Source organism: Puntigrus tetrazona, chromosome 3 (assembly GCF_018831695.1).
Source record: "Puntigrus tetrazona isolate hp1 chromosome 3, ASM1883169v1, whole genome shotgun sequence".
In the NCBI taxonomy this organism is placed as follows: domain Eukaryota; kingdom Metazoa; phylum Chordata; class Actinopteri; order Cypriniformes; family Cyprinidae; genus Puntigrus; species Puntigrus tetrazona.
The window spans coordinates 24939017-24958134 of record NC_056701.1 but is presented as its reverse complement, the minus strand read 5'-3'; the positions used below and the strand labels follow the sequence as shown (position 1 = coordinate 24958134).

Here is a 19118-nt window from a genome sequence, read left to right as displayed (position 1 = left end):
CTGTTTAAGCAATATGCATGTTCATCTCTACAAATGACAGTTGCATCTTAAGGTTTATTCTCTCATCTTTAAACACTAGCTCTGACAATCTAATTTTTAAAATGAATACAAAACTTTTTTTTTTTTTTTTTTTTTTTTTTTTTTTTTTGTAAGCTGCTTCACCCTCTGGGCTTTTTTTTTTTTTTTTTTTCCGTATAGATTCTTTTCACAGATTTGATAAGCAACCCTGTTAAGCGTTTAATTCAAGGTATAAGAACTCAAGTTTAACCTTAATGCAAAGTGGATCTTAAAAATCATGTGGTGAGATTTTAAAATCATGCTGTATTTGTAATTAGAATGATCTAAAACTGTCTAATGGAAAGCCTCACTTTCTAAATGATTAATGCACTGATGCATTTGCTCCTGTTACTGTAATGACATTATGCTGCCAAGCAGACCTGTGTTCCACCAAGACCTTATCTTTTTTTTTTTTTTTTTTTACTTTTTATTATTTTAATTTTTTTTTACTTATGCATTTTATTTAAATTGAGTAATTTTTGTTTAAACGTGTTTAATATACTTTTGTTTAATATATTTTGTTTTGTGCACGTGCACAAAGACTTTTTTTAGACTTTAAAAGTTTTCCTTTTGCTTTCTTTTTGTTTTAAAGAATTTTATTTGGTTTTATTTAGACTTTTTGCAATGGAGAAATGCGTTTAGCTTATGATTTTCAGAAAGTCTGCTGAAGCATTGATGTTTTCCTCACCCTTCCCACTCCTCAATTTGGATGTTGACTTTTTTCACTAATCACCTTTCTTCAGATTCTTTGAATGGGGAAATAAACATTTTCTGTCAAACTAAAACAAAGCGTTGTGTTTTTTTTTTTTTTTTTTTTTTTAATTTTTTTATTATTGTATTATTTATTATTTATTTTTTTTTTTCCTCCTTCAGCTGTCTAGATGTTGACACAATTGTCTAGTAAGACGCAGGATGTCCTAATCAGATGTTAACCAAGGACTCCAATGTTCAATGAAAAGGATTGTCTGTATATTAATTTTAATCCACATGAACTGGAATAAATACAAAACTAGAACCAAACTTAAACTGAAATGAGACTAAATAATAAATAGTACAATGAGTAAAAGAAGCAATCTAAAGCGAAAAGACTAAATTTCGAAGTGAGGCACATTAAAAGTCAAATCCTTGAGAACATTTTAAGTAAAATGTTTTTTGGCGTACTATTCAGTACATTTGTAGTGCATACTCTATTAAATACGTTTTTGGATATAAGATTGAACTTATTTCAGATATCGTTTTGTTAGGGTAGGTACACAATGTTATTTTATCCTTGCATTTTTCAGCAAAATTCTCAATAACGGCTTTATGTGGCCATAAACATTTAACGTTAGCATGGCTGCAAGCCCTTTGAATGATTACTTTCACGGAGAGCAAGCTAGTAAATGTGTAAAGTTGGAAAATACGGTTTAAAAATAAATAAACTCTTCATCTCGATGACGTTTAATGTGTCCGACGGCGCCTGTAGCCGAAAAGTGCAGAAATGCTAACTCGCTACCGGTTTTCGCCTACAAAATGACGTCATAGTTTACGAGCGTCTTTTTCGTAAAACGTCATCGCGTTCAACCAACCAATGAGCGAAGACTTCCGACCAGCTACGCCCCACCCCTTTTGCAGGAACCGTTTCCTGCTGACGTCTCGTGTGTACTGTTTAATCTTGACGGATACGGTTTCTCGCAGCGAACAACTCCCGCAGCCCCTCTTAATTATCCGCCACTGAAACGATGAGGAGGTGCGCACGATGCGCTCCGCTCCGTTAACGCGTCGCGTTCGCTCGCGAGCTGCGTCGCTGAGCGCGAGGACGTCACGAGAAAACGGCGTCGTTCGTTTCTAACTTAACGTTACACAGACCTCACGTTAACTACACCTCGCTTGACAGCTACGGCCGGTGACAGGTGAGCCTGTTGTTTCAGTTTTAAAAAAAGTTTTCTTTCTGTAGACGATATCGCTATGGCGAAACGGCATCGCTTATTAAGTCTGTGACCACCGAGTGAATGTAACGGTAAACAAATCATAAACAACTCTAGTCGTGTTACTCTGGCCTAACGTTGCTCGTGTCCCTTTGGCTAAACTGTAGTGCATTAAATATTAAAACGGTCTTTTCTTTCTTCAGGGTGGTAGTCTTTCAGGGTTGTGTTTTTCCTCTTCGAGATGGCCGGGGGCATTACAGAAACAGGGGAGCCTTACTCACCCTTCGTAAGTATTACATATAACCAAGTGGAGTAGATATTGATCGACCTACTTCACGTGAACACGCTGGTCAGTTGAACTGTTCTGTACACACTCAGCTCCTTGTCTTGTGACCGCTGCAAACCGTCAGGTCGTGTTTGTGTCATGTGACTGCTTCCTGTCTGCGTTAGTGAAATAGTGTAAGACTTGAGAAGCTGTCTGTTTATTAAGAGCAGCGACTGATAATTCTGTTTTCGCCCCTACTCGGGTTTTGATGACCAGGTAGTGTTAGTTAACAGTAGTTGTCATGAGGGTTTATTTGCCTTTGTGTCACTGTAAGTCATGTGATTCGAACCACTCGCTTTTTGTCACTCATTTAAAGAGGAAACGAAAGCTCAGGAGACAGGAGAAACATGCTTGAATGGGTTAAATGGGCGCATGATCAGCACTCCTGTGTTTTTAATTGGTAAAGGTACTTTTATAAAATATTTAGCTAAAACTAACAGTAAAATAAGTAAAAAAAAAAAAAAAAAAAAAAACTAATGAAAACTGTGAGGGGGTGGGGGTTGGGGGGGAAGAAAGCTTATATTAAAAAAAAAAATATAAAGTCAGAATTGTGAGATAATTCAAGCTGTGGTTACATTAATAATTATAAAATAATAATAAAAACTGAAAAAAATGAAATAACATTTTATAATAATAAACATTTGATAAAATAAACATTTTAATTTCTAACTGGCTTTAGTGCCTGTTTTTTTTTTTGTAGACCAACGTTTTAAGATCTGTAATGCAGAGTAATTGTATTATTTCTATCTCCTCTGTTTTGCTCCCTTGGTTAATGGGAAGTATTTTTCGATAAGGGAAGCGCTCATCAGTTTCCAATGAAATAAACGGAAACAATTTTGTTAGTCATCTCTTGACTAATTTTACAGTAGACCGTATTGATTAATATGTAACTTGTGCACTCAAGTGGGAGAAAAAGCAGTGCATTTCCAGTGAGTTATCGCATGCATCAGCTTATTGAATTGCGTGATGGTGATGCTTTCCAGATGCATCCTCTTTGCGAGGAAGTAGAACAGAGACTACCGACGGATGATGTGTAAACGGGCCCGCTGTGAGATGAAACCTGAACACTTTCTGTGCGTCTGCGATCTCTAATACCTTTGACTGTGCTCTTGAGGCGTGTTTGTTTTGTGTTCATGTAGGTTGGCCTGGTGTACATGTTCAATCTGATAGTCGGCACTGGTGCCCTGACCATGCCCAAGGCCTTTGCAGCAGCTGGTTGGGTTGTCAGCGTCTCCCTCATCACATTTTTGGCTTTTATGAGGTATGTCTTCCCTCTTTTCTTTTTATTTTAATCCATCACGCTCCCTTTAATCTTCTTTTTTAATCTTAAAGGGGTAGTACACTAAAGTACCTGTATGAGTTTCAACCAACGGATAGTTTTGGGTGAACCGTTACTTAAAGGCCGCAAACGCCAACTCCCATCAGTTGCTGGGTTTAGTTTTTTCTTTTAGCAAGCCATGTAAACCAGGCTCGAGCATCTTCAGTTAAAAAAGTGCATTATAGCCTGTTCCCGCAGCAATAAAGAGCACCTATAAGGATACCTGTGACAATAACTGTAAACATCCACAACGATTTTCTGTTTATTATAAGCTTGGTACAGTTTTATCATTTTACCATTTATATGCTCAAGCTCTTTAAAGCAGGACAGATGCCGATTGACTGTTTTATATGCATCAGCTGGAAAAAAACGAACGTACAAACAAAACAAAAAAACGTCCTGGAAGTGATTGCAGTGGTATCATTCTTCAGTGTTAATATTGTTATAGCTGTGGTGTGGACTTCACAATTATTACAGACCTTAGTATAAATAGACCCTTTATTGCTGTGATTTAAACAATCGCAAAACAGCTAAATAATGCACTCAATGATTCGATCAAATGACTACTATACAGAAAGTTTGAGAATAAGTGGTAAAATGCAACAACACTGGAACCCTTTGTGAGCTTTAGGAGATCTTCAACAAAACACCTCGATACCAGTGAATTAAAGATGCGTTTCTACTTGAATCTTATGAACAGAACAAAAAGAAAAGTCCTTATTTAACGTTGTGGTCGCAACTTGATTGGATTGCTTTTATGACACGCGTTTTGTGTGCTGGTCTGAATGCACTCATATGCATGATAAAATCAAAAAAATATTAAATTTTTACAAAGAGCATATAAAGTTTAAGTTACTGTCAGAGTTTGGAAACTTGTTTCATGTGCACCAAAAATGCACTCTAAAAGTCATCACAAAAATGGGTTATAAAGTACATTTAGTGCTGCTAAATGTACTTTATAACCCATTTTTGTGATGCAGATTTGTATGCAGAAACCGCTTATTTTAGTCTTTTTTTTTTTTTTAATTTTTTATTATTATTTTTTTATTTAGCAATTTTCTTATTCGGAGTACCTTGCTTCTAGGCTTGATTATTTTGGGGTTTCACATGTCAGGCTGTGCGGGTTAGATTTCCATCGCCGCTCTTTGTAGTGGTTTTCCAAACAGTGTTAGGAGGAGTCTCGGATTTGCATGAATTCGAGAAGTTTGGGGTTTTGTGCGGTGTGACAGCGCAGCCGTGTCTTTCTTGCATGCCGTCTCTCTCCCACTCGCTCATCTTTAGCTGACTTCTCAACCCTGTTACCGCTGCCGCTGGTGCTGTGGCCATCAAAACACATTTATCACCTCCGCCAACCTGCCAGCTGTCTGAGTCACTGACAGAGCCCAGGGGAGAGTTATGAGTGTTTAGATGAAACGGGATGGAGCTGTATATCAATGAAAGAGCTGAGGAAAGAGACCAGACAACGGTGCTCTTTAAATACAGGTTATAGGAGGAGATGGACGTAATGTATTTGACATATAGTTGCATATTTTGCACTGGGACTGCCTGATGTCGTGAAGTCTTTGTGTTTTGGTATAATAAAACATAAAAAATGGTGCTGTAAAACGATTAATCGCGATTAATTGCATCCAAAATAAAAGTTGTGTTTACATATGACTGATTATTTATTGTATGTATATAAATACATAAACATACAGTAAATATTTTAAAAAGCCATGAATATATTCGTTGTTGCTGGCATGACTTTAAATCATAAAAAAATATATATTTATTATTATTTATTTTTTTAATTTTTAAATTTTTCTCTCCATATTGACCACAACATGCATCATTTCAAATGTATTGCATTTAGCAGAAAAAAAATAGAATCTTTTTATTTGGTCTTTTAAAATAATGTGCAAAATTTTTTGTTGTTTTCCTTATGATACCAGCCAGTTGCTTGTCTCTGAATTGTTTTTCCTTATTTTCTTATGATATTATTATTATTTTTTTTAAAGACATGCTACACGTGTTTTTAACTCTTCTGTCTTCTCTCAGTTTCATGACCACCACATTTGTGATTGAAGCCATGGCCGCTGCTAACGCCCAGCTGCGCTGGAAGAGGAGAGAACAGGAAGAGGTTGGTAACTGCATCTATTTAATGCCAGCTGAATAAGAACATTATGTTCTTACTCAGTCTCAGGTCATTCCCTATGAAAATTACACTGATTTTGGAAATGTTGCACGTCCCACTGCAGGTAATCAAGCCAGAAAGTCAATGAAGCTTTGAACGAGACTGACCTATCGGTGAACGAAGCAGGGCCATTTAGGGCAGGAGTACTAAAATAGAGCTTTTATGTGTTGAAGTAGTCTCAGAACGAGGCCAATGCTTACTATGATTCTATTCCTTTTCACCAATAAAAACCTCTCTGGGAAACAATAATTTGGCCTATGCAACTTGAAAAAGAATATGTTTGTATTTATATTTTAATAGATCGTCTCTTTTCTACAGCGGCATGTGATGTGCATATTTTATGTTTATGCTGAATAAGCGTGCCGTGACCAGTTTTGCAGTTTAGCATGACAAATTGCTACCTTGTTTTTGTGTGGCACATTATATAGTGCGAACGGCTGAATGAAAGTACAGTGCAATGAAAGTCGATGGGGACGAGTGCTGCAGAGCTAAAAAAACAAAAAATATGCGCCAAAGATGCAGAAAGATATTTTCTAAATCCTCTGAAGATGTACATCTCCATTCAACATTAGTTCAAAAAACAGTAAAAACAGTAATGTTGTAAAATAAAACTATCTATCTGTCTATCCGCTGTGTATATTTCTGTACAGCAAAATAGCTATACACAACACACTCATCTATATATATTATGTAAACAAAAAACGTTTCTTTTTTGACATGATTAATTGCGATTCATTGTTTGGCAGCACTAATCCCAATATAGAGACTTGCTGGTCATGAAACAGTAGTTTTAAGAACAGTTGTGCTACTTAAAAGAAAAAGTATAATTTCATGCAAAAAAAAAGAAAAAATTAAGATTTTAACAGCATTGTTCTTGTGATTTAATGAAAAAAAGCAATACGTTCTTTCTTTTTGGTTACGAGCATGTTTGTTCAGTAACTAAACTAACCGTTTTCTAAAATTTCCAGATTAACGACAGCGACTCCAGCTCGGACTATTCAGATGACGAAGTTGTTATTCGGGGACGTTCGGAACCCGTTGAGACGCGGCCCATTCTTTCTGTCCGTAAGTGCTGTTCGCGTTATTTTGTGTCTTTGTCAACATAATGATTTGCGAAGCCGAAATCCTAAGGTCACGGTTGGTTTTGTCATCTGATGTAACAGAGCGTGCTGCGAATATAGACCACTTTGACATTGTCGAGAGAGTCGAGATGGGACAAATGGCCTCCATGTTTTTTAATAAAGGTAAGAGTTCTTGCATCATTATGTGCTACAGTGTAATCTTCGGTTAAGACATTTAGTTTTATAAGGCTATTAAACGGGCCTTAAAAGATGGCTTGCGAAGGTCAAGTTTTGCTTGAACGTTCAGTCGCAGTGAACAAGGTTATTGGCTGCTAATGAGGTGTAATTATAACTAGTTCAATTACTTTTGGTTGTAATTACCTCACTCTAGATCCGTTATCTACTTTAATGCAAGGAGGGGAGAGGTTTGCTCAAAGACGGAGAAGCCAGGTAATGAGAATCTTGTGATGAATATGAAGACGACGTGTTCACCTTGAACCGCAGACCGATGTGTCATTTATACAGATTCCTGTTTTCAGGATTCTTGCCCTCCTAAGCATCATTTCGATGCGAAGGCTGACTCGACAGTGCCCAGAGCAGCCTTGTAATATCTCAACAGCATTGCTTTTGGCATCTTTTCCAAACCATCAAACAAAAGAACGGACATCAGAAACGGCTTGCCGCTCTTTCCATACGGGGGTCGGAAATTTAAGCGGGGGCAAAATGCGTGAAATGAAGAAATGAACAAAGTCCCTTTCCCCCAAATTCAAGACAAGGGGGTAAAAATGCCAAACGGTGTCTTTGACGACACGTGAAAATGGATTGGTTGCGTTGTATTTAGACCGGCTCATATTTCAGCAATGAGTGTTATAACCAATCACACGCATTTCTGTTGAGATGATGAATGCGACGGGCAATCAGAGGTGTCACCGCTGAATAAATCTGAATTCTGCACTCTCTTGCAAATTCTTTCAATGCTTAGAGTGTAGATGTAATCTAAAGTTGAATTTGGCAGTGTAGACGGCTTCAGTGACTGTAACGGGAGTTTATGGACCGGAAAGGTAATAAAGGCATTATTAAAATAGTCCATGTGACATTTTATGAAGCTATGATAATTTGAACCATTTCCTTAGTATCTTTCCGGGCCTTGAACGTGTTTGTATTGCTGTCTATGCAGGGTCAGGAAGCTCTTGAATTTCATCAAAAACAACTTAGTTTGTTTTCAGAAGAAGTCTTATGGCTTTGGAACAAAAAACGGTTAGCATTAAAGGTATTTTAGGTATTCTATTAAACAAAACTAATTAGCATTACTATAATATGCTTTATTACAAAAGCAATAAACAACAATGCAGTTCTTTCTTCGTAAATGTACATACGGCATATAACAGAAATCTGTATGCTTTATTCAGGCTATTTATATTATACGCGAATGAGTTTTCATATAAACCTGTCATCTCTGAGCGGCGTTAAACGTCGATGTGCGTAAAAATGCCACGATCGATGAACCTGTTAAATTGTATTTGACATAAAAGGCAGCACAGAAAAGGTTAGTATTGGTAAGTGTAAAAATGAAAACTTAAATACAAAGAAATAGCAAATACCCCCAAAATCAATTCCAGGTGAAAAATATCGCACTTTAACGGGAAAAAGTACATTTCTGACCCTGCTCCCGTGCATCTACAGCACGTGAAGGCACGTGGAAGACACTAGGTGGTGCACTCGTTACGTCTTTCAACGCAAACGCACTCTCTCAGCTTCAGAGCCCAGCGTTTCCTCAACACGGACATCTCACTCGCGCCCTGTCGCCTCTCTGTTATTCTATTAGGCGTGATGTGTGAAAATAGCTGGCTTTGCTCTGACCTTTCCCCATTGTGGGCTGGAGAGAAGTGGCCCACGCTTGGGAGAAACTAATGACTACCTGAGCAGACCCTGAGTTACGCTTCCATTTAATACATTTACAATCACCGTGAAGGAGATTAGTATAGTTAGTGTGACTTCGGTATTGACTGCCGCTTTAAATATAATACTCGTTCGCCCTCCTGTCTTAGGGCATGCTGTCTTTTTAATGTTAGTGCAATTGCTAAACGCAGCCTTTGTAATGGGGGCGATCAATCCACGAGCTGCCATTCGCCGGGAAGAAAGCACAGTCTTTTATATGCCACAATCAGCTGTAGTTAGAGGCTTTGTTGTTTGTGAATGGACTTTAGGATTGTCCAGGCAGGTGGGAGGTTGTTTTTAGAGAAAACACAGTCAGCTGCTATTTGTTTGCAATTTAAGATTAAAGCGGAACGGGAATTCGCTCTTGTCTGAAATTACCGACAGGAAGCTCGGCTTTCCCTCGTTTCATCACTGGACAGGTTTCTTCATGGCCGCTGGTTTATCAGGGATGTTCACAGTAACCTTCCCACTGACAGGTTGATTAGAAGTCAGCTTCGGATAATGTCACAGAAGAGATAGATTAGTTCATGATTGATTTAGTTTTTTTTGGAGCGCTTGCTAAGACTATTACTTTTGGCTCACGATGGGGATTTTTTATTTATTTTTTTTCAGACCCCTAACCGTAAGCGCTGAAACATGACTGTTAGGAATGAGTTAGGAAGGAACAACCTAATTTTGCCCGTGATACCTATATTTCTAATAGTTTCAATTTTAAATAAATATTCTAGATTTTTTTATTTAGTTACCGTTGCATCTCTTTATTACATTTACATATATGCATAACAAAGCAACAAGTTTGGATTTAAATTCAGAAACAACAAAAAAAAAAAAAAATACAGGAACCTCTGTAACAGACTAAATATTTTTCTTTTATAACATTTTTAAATAAGCATTTTGTCTGTATCGGTGTTTATAATTTTCCATGTATTCTGCCAGACTTCGCAGTCTTCTAAATGATTATTAAATACATTTTTTTTTCTGAAGTACGTCACAATATGGAAGTAAAATCGGCCACAGACTTCATAAACAATATTCCTCATTAATCTCAATATTTAAAGTAACATGCTCACTCTTTTTCCATTTATAACTTTATAAGCACATGAACTGACTCTGTGATTATAATTTCCCAGCTTTTCTCCACTCATCTTCATAAAACCAACTAGAAATGACAGCAGCATTTGCTGAATATATATTTTTTTTTGTTTAATGTGGAGGAAAAGATGATTCACTTGAGCTAAAAGAGTATATCTTAATTTTTTCTTTATTTGAATCTAGTTTTAATAGTCTGTTAGCTCTAGTCGCCTTCAGAGTAATTAATGAGCTTGCTGGCCGGTTGGCTCTTCGTGATGATGAATGTGTGATATGGTAAGCCCATGTGTTTCCTCTTGAATGCTCTCCATCTCGTCTCCAACCGGCAGGGAGTGAGTGATGGATGGATGGAGGAACAGGTGAAGAGGAGTGTGGGGTTAATGAAGAGAAGAGCAGGGGGGGGGTTCATAATGAAGTGCTTGCTTTTTTTAATTAGGATGATTTATACATGCATTTAGTGGGTATAGAGTGTTGGGGAGGAACATCAGAGGAATCTTCTAGGGAATGATGCCGCCCGTCTTCAGGCTCAGTCAACATCTCCACCTGTTTGTACTTGAAGCGATGTTTTATGCAAAGCCATGAATCTTCCGAATGACTCGCGATGCTTCTTTCGGCAGTTGGCGTCAACATGTTCTACATCTGTATCATCGTGTACCTGTACGGAGACCTGGCCATTTATGCTGCTGCTGTGCCTGTGTCACTGATGGAGGTTGCGTGGTGAGTTCGGGATCTCCCATCTTGTTATTGTGCTAGATATTAAGGCATCAGCTATGTTTAAACGTGAAAATAAATCCAAACATTAAAACCTGACTTGTTTCATAGTAGTTGCAGATTAAGGAGTCATAAGAACTCAACTAATCTCTCATGACAGACATTTTCACATATATTTTCACATTATACGTCATCGATTGGATTTAATTCGGTATCACCATACATCGATGCATCACGTCCTCATTTTTCAATATTACTGCACTTAGATACATTTTCATATAAATTGAATGCAACACTTATTTTGTGCATTATTTCATTTTCTACATTAAATTACATGAGCAGGCTACTTTTTTAAATAATTACTTCTTTAAAATAAGTGTTCTTTGAGTATCTTAATAGTTTACTGACAATCATAGTTAATCATAGTTTATTTTTTTGCTTTGGCATTGTTGTTGTTTTGATTATGAGATCATAGACAGCGGCTGCTTTAATAGGCTGCATTCACATTAATGCACAGATCTAATTCGTCATATCAAATGTTGTATCCTGCTCTGATAACGTAATTGACTGACTGACCTCATGTTGCCTCTATCATATTTACACACCGCCTCTGAAACTTTCATCCTTCCTTCATAGCATGCATTTAATAGGAAAACAAATGCTGGCAAAGGCACAACAACACAAAGCAACCTTTAATTTTACAAAGCTACGAGAATACTTTTTGTGAGCAAAGAAAACAATCGTAATGTAATTTATTCGACAATGAGTACCCCAGAAAGAAACCGACGCTGATAGACAGGGTCGTTTTTATAAATGGCCTGTAGAGTTTGAATGTGTCTTTTAGTTTTACAAACTCCTGAAATGGATTTTTCTGAGGTCAGAAGTGTCTAATTGTTTGGCTTCTCACAGTGGGAATCACTCGTGCAGTGCTGGGAGCGTGAAATACAACGACACCGAGTCGTGCTGGGGCCCCGTGAGCCGCAAAGATGCCTACAGAGTGTTTCTGGTGAGTGTTACAAACGCAGTCAAACACGCGCACCTCGTTGGCAGCACTTATGTCTCGGCAGGGTGCCGGACTCACACCGGTTGAAGGCTGAAGGTAAGAAAGACAAACGAGACACTTAATACTTCTGCGTAATCTCTGTGGACTCCTCGCCCCACGCATATCTGGAGGCTCTCGAGTGCCCTTGAAATTCACGCGGAGCTACAGCACAAGACGCCGGTGTGATTTCCTCCTCGGCTTTAGCTTCGCAACAGTGATTGATGTGCTGATTCATTCCGCTCTGCTCCACCCTCCTTCATCTCTAGAAATGAGGGAAGTGGCTGTCCCATCTGCCAATAAAAAGCATTGTTTCAGCTTCTTTTCTTTTTTTTTTTTTTTTAAATCTCATCGCATGGATAAGCCTCTTACCGCGTGTTAACCACAGGAAATTATGCTGATTTTAGAACATGTGCCAATATGTGCTTGCCTTACGGATGTGGAGCTTTTTCCCCTTCATGCTCCGTTTGTCGTCTCGTGTCGACTTTTAAGATGAGGTCGTGACTTCATGCATGCTGTGTATCGGCTGTAATTGGGTTTCGTTTATTAGATCATTTCTGTACGCATGCATTTAGGAAGCCATAGGCCGAACCCACATCTAGAAGGCCATCGTTCATTTTCCTTCTAGACATGCCCTTAAATAAATCATCTTTTTTTTTTTTTTTTTTTTTTTTTTTGGGTTTGATGAAAGATTAATCCGCCCGGCTTATGAACCGAGTGTCGCTGGGGCTGTTCTGTTCCCTCACCTTCACCTCTAACCGTCTCTGTTGTTGTGAGAGAGGAAAATTGACCAATTTTGAGGCTGGGGAATGTCCAAAGGCCAAAATGTCTGAGCCACCAACTTTATGAGCTTTATCAGACCAGATAAATTGTGCCACAGGATGTTTAACCAAGCACTTGGCAATTCTTGTTACAGCAAAAAAAAAAAAAAAAGTATTCTTATATACTTATAAAGTATTATTTTGATACTACAAAACTCAGCATTTTGTTAAATGTATAATTAAAATGTTAATATAATATTTTTTTATATTTAAGTGTACAGAATTTAGTTTGTTCTGATTAAATAAATAAATAAAATGCTGTCTGGAAAGGAAGATTAATGTGAAGTAACTTTTCTGCTTTACAGTAATGAGATTTTTGGGGGAAGAAAATGCTTATTTGTCACGAACATGAAAATCACAAATCTTAATGGTCCTTAAAAAAGGATACTTTTTTTGTGAGATTCACCCTTTAAGACAGTGCCATAAAATTTACCACGTCAGCAAAATTAAACACGCATTGGTGCTTCGGTGTTTTAACATGACCGCAAAAATGTCAGGTCACATTTGCATGCAAATGAGTGACATTTACATAAATCCCCCGTCTTTGCACTACCTTTGTTTTCAGTTTTTTCATATACCTGAACTTGTCTGAGAACACTGATGCTGCTTCATCACTGCTCTTGCTTTTAATTGCAGTGTTAATTAGCAGTTCTTCGTTGGCGCTCTGTACATTTCTTTTAAATCGAAGTAAGCTAGTCTAACCAGAAGTCCTTGTTACTTATCTGGCGTTGTTTTCTAGATCAGTGCTGATCATGCAACAAGACTGCTTCTGAGACATAGCGCAAATCTATTACATGATGTGAGAAAAATGAGAAGATCTAACCTGTTATTACATCTTAAATATTCATAAATGCATTCATGGAAATTTTGGTTGTCCAGCATAATGTTTTTAGCAAATATTCCAGATTATTGAATTGTGCCCGTATGCCTTTGTCTTGAATATATTCCTAAATCATCTTACTTATGATACCTGCCTTAGATAAAGAGTGGATTATAGTTTTCTCAGCTTTTTTTTGCGTCTTGACTTTGACTTGAAGCCGTACGTGGTCTGCCTGAGAATATTTGAGAGCGATGGTCAGTTGTATCCCCTCGTGGCTGGCGGGATTGATGTTTGACACATTAGTGCAGCCTCATGGCATAAGCTTTAGAAAAGGAAAAAAAGGGAAGATTAAGAGGGATATTATGCCTTCACATAACACCTTCCCTCAGTATAATCCCTGAGTGGGCGGCAGACCGTGACACTGTTCTTTCTCTACCTGTGACACGCAAAGAGGAACGTTATGGATGTCTTTCTTTAAGGGAATGTGGCCAAAGACTTTCCAGGAATGGAGCGCGCTGGACTATAGATTCTCAGACCGCATGTCTCAGCAAAGGCCTTTGTAGCTGCTGTTCTGCTTTGTGCTGCTTAATGGCTGTTCACACCAATAATACAACACAACCGTACAGTGTGTAAATCCTCCTGACTTCAGTGATTTCTTTATTCTGACAGGCAGGATGGACAACTAGGTTCTTTTTGTTTTTTAGAATTGATGCCATAATTTTTTTTTTTATGGTTTCTTGGTAAAAATTCCTACTTCTAAGGCAAACTCAAAGTTTTTATTTATGTAACTTTACTCACCCTCATGTCATTCCACCCTCATTTGAATTCCACAGAACGAAAATTGTTTATAATGTTGTAATATTGTATAAAGTAGAATAAAATATTTTTGTGCATCATAAAGTATTTAGGTTACATATGTATTTACATACGTAAGTATATAGTTATAACACTATTTGCATCTGTGTTTTTGCTGACCTGATTTAACCTCTTTCTGAATAAAATATTCATTGGAAATTAATATCGGAAGGGACTTCATCCATCAGGATTTGATTGAGTCATAAAATGTTTAATAATTTAAAAATGTTTTCTGCGGTTTCTCTGAAACGACCTTTTTATACTTTTAAATTAAAATGTAAATAAAAGTAAATTAAGCAGCCATATACAATATACATTTTATATTAAAATATAAATCTAAGCAAATTTACTAGTATAATTAAAACTAATTTATGTTTGTATTAAGGGCACATTGTATAAATATCTTCACTGAATAATCGTACTCAATAGTACCTGGGGCGCTTATGTAATTATTACATTTATGATCCAATTTATACTCCATGTTTTATGACTCATTGGTCATTAGTTTTCATAATGGTGTTTCAGTGTGTATGTAACAGCATGTGCTTAATTCATTTCGTTCTCTTCACATTTCTTCACACTTTTCTTCTTTTTAAGTGTTAAGTAGATCACTGCTGTCACAATTTTTTTTTTCCCCCCATCATTAAAATAAAAACCATTGCAGCACTTGCTGTTCTAGTGGCACGGCAAACAAAGAGCTATTTTTGAGCTCTGGCTCAACAGCTGTCCCTGAGCAATGCTATATTTTTAAAGTCCAAGACGGATGACACACAAACCTCTGAAAATATCAGGGCTACGGGGCAAGGACAAAAAAACGGCATTTCTGAGCAAAATAATAGTCATTTTTCTCCCCGTAATTAAGCAGTTTTGTCAATTGTGAAAGATTTCAGTAGATCTGTTTGGGTTGTTTGAAGCAGGTATGGCTAAGGCTAGTCTTTTTGTTGCCTATAAAGTCAGATAGGCCTGTCTGCCCGGCAAGTGGTGGCTTTGATCAGTAGTAAAGGTCCACACTGTGTAAAACTGCCATTTTATCTGTCGTGTTCACTGTGAGCTGTTAAGAAGATCAGTAGACAGAGACTTCATCTGCTGTCAGTTCGTTTCAGCGTCCAGTTTAAAGAGCTTTTTAAAGAACCAGAGTATCTGTACAGGCTTTAATGGCATCTGACCCTCAGGCGCTAACATGCATCTTTTGGCCCGAAACGTTGTAGAGCAAGCACTCGAAAGTTTAAAAGATATACTTGAGTTCAAGTCCAAGACATTGTTGATTCATTTTTGAGGGAAAGTATTGAGAGCCTTCCGTGGATCTGCTTATATATGGAAAGGATAAAGTGGAGTGAGGCTGTAAATTATATCAAGGACAGAAAGGTGTCCTCCTTTTTCTCATTGGGCTGGTAATTATTCTGAAGGGGAAGCGGGATTAATGGCTGTACATGATCACCTTTATTCTATGGGTCCTTGTTAAATGAGCTCATTTCCTTAACCATCTTGATGGGAGGAACCTTTGTACCAAAACAGTCTTGCTCATAAGCTACGATTCTTATGGAGTCGTATGATGGTCGTTTAACATCATAAAACTTCTCATTGATCACTGCAGACCTGCAGATACTTGTGGCGTAAACAAAGACTTGAGTTGTAATACAGTCACATTCGATTTTTTTTTTTCCTCTGAACTTTCTGTTGGTCAGTGGTCAAAATGTAGCGTGGTTTTCACACAATTTAAATTGGGTGATTTATGACTTAAACGGATGGTGTGATTTAAAAAATGTAAATTCTGTCATTAAAGGAATAGTTCCCCCTAAAATTATTTTAAAAAGTTTAAAAGTGTTTAAGACTTTTTTTCTTTCAGGCAAAAGCTTCCAAGCTTGGTAATGTTCTTTGATAGTGGCCTTTATTTTATAATGAATATAAACTGGATATATCCACAATTTCTTTGATGTATAATAAACCTATACGTGTCTTTTTGGGGGTTATCGCATGTCCTCTGAACCAGAGGAGCGCCGAGTTCCGGCTTCATGGCTGACCTATTTATGGAACCTATCCGATTTACATAGCTTCAAAATAAGGGCCACTATCCACCAGCGTTACCAAGCTTGGAAGAGCCAGGATTAATATTTTAAAAAACTGTCAGTGTTTTTGACTGAATAAAGAAAGTCATATACACCTAGGATGGCTTGGGGATGAGTAAAATATGCCATCTTTTTTTTTTTTTTTAGTGAACTATTCCTTTAATTACTCTCCCTCATATTGTTTCGCCTTCGGGTTCATCTTGAGGGCACAAATTAAGATATTTTTAATGGAATCCGAGAGCTTTCCGACCCTGCATAAACAGCAATGCAACTTTTAAGACCCAGAAAGCTAGTAAAGACATTATTGAAGTAGTCCATGTGACATCACATGTGGTAATCTCCTGAACGTGTTTTAAAGACTGACATTAAAAGAGCTGAAACTGTTGAATGAAGTTATTTTTGTTTTGCACACAGAAAGTATTCTTATAGCTTCATAAAATTAAGGTTGAACCACTTTTGTTGCACGGGCTATTTTAATGATGCCCTTATTACCTTGCATTGCTGTCAATGGAGGATCAAAAAGCTTATGGTGGAATGACATGAGGGTGAGTAATTAAGATTATTAAAATTTAAGACACAGCATAATTTCCCTTAATGTTATTTTATACATTAGCTTTTTTTCTCAGAGGATCTGTGATTTGGACCAAACAGCAAGTTGCAAAGTCATGTTTAAAATGTCTAATGCAATAGCGTTGTAGTAATGTTTTTTTTGTGCACATTTATTTTCTTGGTGGAACTTTTTTTAAATGATCAACTTAAATAATCAGGTTTTGAATATTCAGGTTCTTTCAGACAAGTATAGATGCAGGGGACAACAACAAACAATGACCAGTTTTACTTTTACAGCAACATCTGAGAGTCGAAAGCAATAGATTTTGGTTCCGCGGCTCTCGGTGTAGATGGCTCTGCAGGAATAAGACCACGCAGATGGTTTAGTGGATATTAGCACAGCAGGACGAGGAGTTTGAGCAGCGGCCCACCAGGGGAAGAGTCCTCTCTCTAATCCACAGTGGGACCATCGTGCCAGTGCAAACACTGGCTGACCCACAGTCACACCCCCGATCCTTGCCAAGCGTGGAAGAAGCTGTCGTGAGCGCTATGAAAAGATGTGGCAGATCAACTTTAAAGCGACAAGGAAGTAAATGCAGACAAAACAAACTCATCCTTGGGTTAAGATCATGATGTACCACGTCTGTAACACACTTGACAGCTCTTTATATCTTCTGCAGGATATGCAAGGATGATCTGTCAGAGTGCTGTAAACATTGCAGTAGTTGATGTCACAGCGACAGCCCCGGTCTCAAATGCGGTTTAGGATCCCACAGCTGTTTAGTTTGTCTCGTTTTGTTATTAGCAGTGTTAGCTGTCGGAACAATCCCATGGGTTTACACCGAAGAGACCAGAATAACCTGAACCTGTATCTCCCCAACCACCAGTTTGTGTTTTACTCTGTAGCCCGTTATTGTAATTACTTTTAATGTCCATTTCTGCAAGCTTAACTTTAGTCCGTGAACAGCTTGCATGTTCACCGGGAGTTTCCTGCTGAGTACAATATTGTTCTCGGGTTGGAAAAGCTGGTTATATGGTCCAAGGACATCGCAGAATGATGTAATGGTCTTCCTCGGTGGGTGTCAGGACGAGGCTGTACGTGATTTCCATGAAATGAAATCCACAAGCACAACCCGATGTCTCATTATTAAAACATCCTTGCGTATGTCACCCTGAACACACAAGCTACTTGTTTGACCTTCGTTTCTCATGTTTGTTGGCTGAAAGGGGTTCAGACTGTTTAGGAGCATTTTAGATTTACAAACATATTTGTAGTGCAGTGTTTGAGATGATGGCAGTGGATTTTTATTTATTTATTTTATTTTTTATTTTTTTGCATTTCTGTCACAGTTTCAAGCCCTGACCTGCTATTTTCTTTTAAAAACATCAAGGCCCCTGATTGATTTTAAATTGGAGAGGTCTGAATGGTATTTTTAAAGAAAATGAAATGACATGAAAATGACACACTCTTCCCACTCTACAGCCAGTTATGAATACAAAAACTGTTTAATGGTTTTTTTTTTTTTTTTTTTAGCTTGAAGTTTGTTCTAACCTCTATCAACAAAGATGATTTTGAGACACAGGTACTGTACTGATTGATTACAATACTGATTGAAACAGATTTCCTATATTTTTTTATGCATGTGTAACAATTATTTGCTAACACATTTATTTGTGTGCATAATATATATAAACACACACATTTTTATCTCCGACGTTTTCTTTAATCCTGTACTTTTTTAAATTCAATGACAACATTTTAATTTACAAAATTTAATATCAACAAGCAAAACTAAATTTGTTTTACCCTTCATTTTATTATTTTCCTTTTATTCTCTTTTTCTTCGGTCCTTTTCCTTTTTTTTTCCTTTCTGTAATGTGGTTATGCTTAGTTGACGCACGTCTGGATTTCTAACCAACAGTTTGCATATTAAAAACCTTTACAAAACTCTTGTTGTGCCCTTGGTCAAGGCACGTAGCCCCTGCTTCCTTCGGCGGACTGTCCTTGTGGCTTAAGGTGGTGACATGGCGTGAAAGTGGTGTCTGCCCTGATCTTGGCGAGAAAAAGATTTGACTATTTGGCTTTCTTGGAACTGGACTAAACCGAAAGCTCTATGGTTACAAGAGAACAAAGTACTTTGGTGAACTTGACACAGTATTACAAAGTCATGAGAATTAGACCTGCTCCTCGGTGGCTCCCACTGATTTAGAAAGGTTTCGGCTTTGATTCACACCACGGTTGCCAGAGTAATCATGCTGTAAATGAGACTTAACGGAAGAATGCTTTCTTCTTAAAAAATATAGACATTATTTATTTATTTTTTTTTACCAAAGGCCTTTGGGAGAGAGCTGTTGACCCATGAATAGCAGAGTAATGCAAGTGTCCAGC

General features: G+C 37.5%; 1 protein-coding gene across 2 annotated transcripts; it reads left to right on the top strand.

The window, feature by feature from the left end:
• Positions 1-1672: 1672 nt before the first annotated feature.
• Positions 1673-18314, top strand: LOC122342022 (transmembrane protein 104-like). 2 transcript variants are annotated; one of them, XM_043235815.1, is made up of 9 exons: positions 1673-1949; positions 2168-2250; positions 3429-3550; positions 5645-5726; positions 6749-6845; positions 6944-7024; positions 10486-10585; positions 11489-11585; positions 18264-18314. In XM_043235815.1, exons 2-9 carry the CDS (start codon positions 2206-2208, stop codon positions 18297-18299), a joined length of 660 nt encoding a protein of 219 aa, XP_043091750.1. In that variant the 5' UTR covers positions 1673-1949; positions 2168-2205; the 3' UTR covers positions 18300-18314. The 2 variants fall into 2 exon arrangements, with proteins under 2 accessions (XP_043091750.1, XP_043091751.1); XM_043235816.1 differs by lacking the exon at positions 6944-7024.
• The last annotated feature ends 804 nt before the right edge of the window (positions 18315-19118 follow it).

Excerpts from the sequence above, each read along its gene's own strand:
- LOC122342022 (XM_043235815.1), top strand. The coding sequence starts at position 2,206 with ATGGCCGGGGGCATTACAGAAACAGGGGAGCCTTACTCACCCTTC. Across the intron at positions 3,551-5,644 it reads ACATTTTTGGCTTTTATGAG|TTTCATGACCACCACATTTG; the intron begins GTATGTCTTCCC and ends GTCTTCTCTCAG. Across the intron at positions 10,586-11,488 it reads TCACTGATGGAGGTTGCGTG|TGGGAATCACTCGTGCAGTG; the intron begins GTGAGTTCGGGA and ends GGCTTCTCACAG.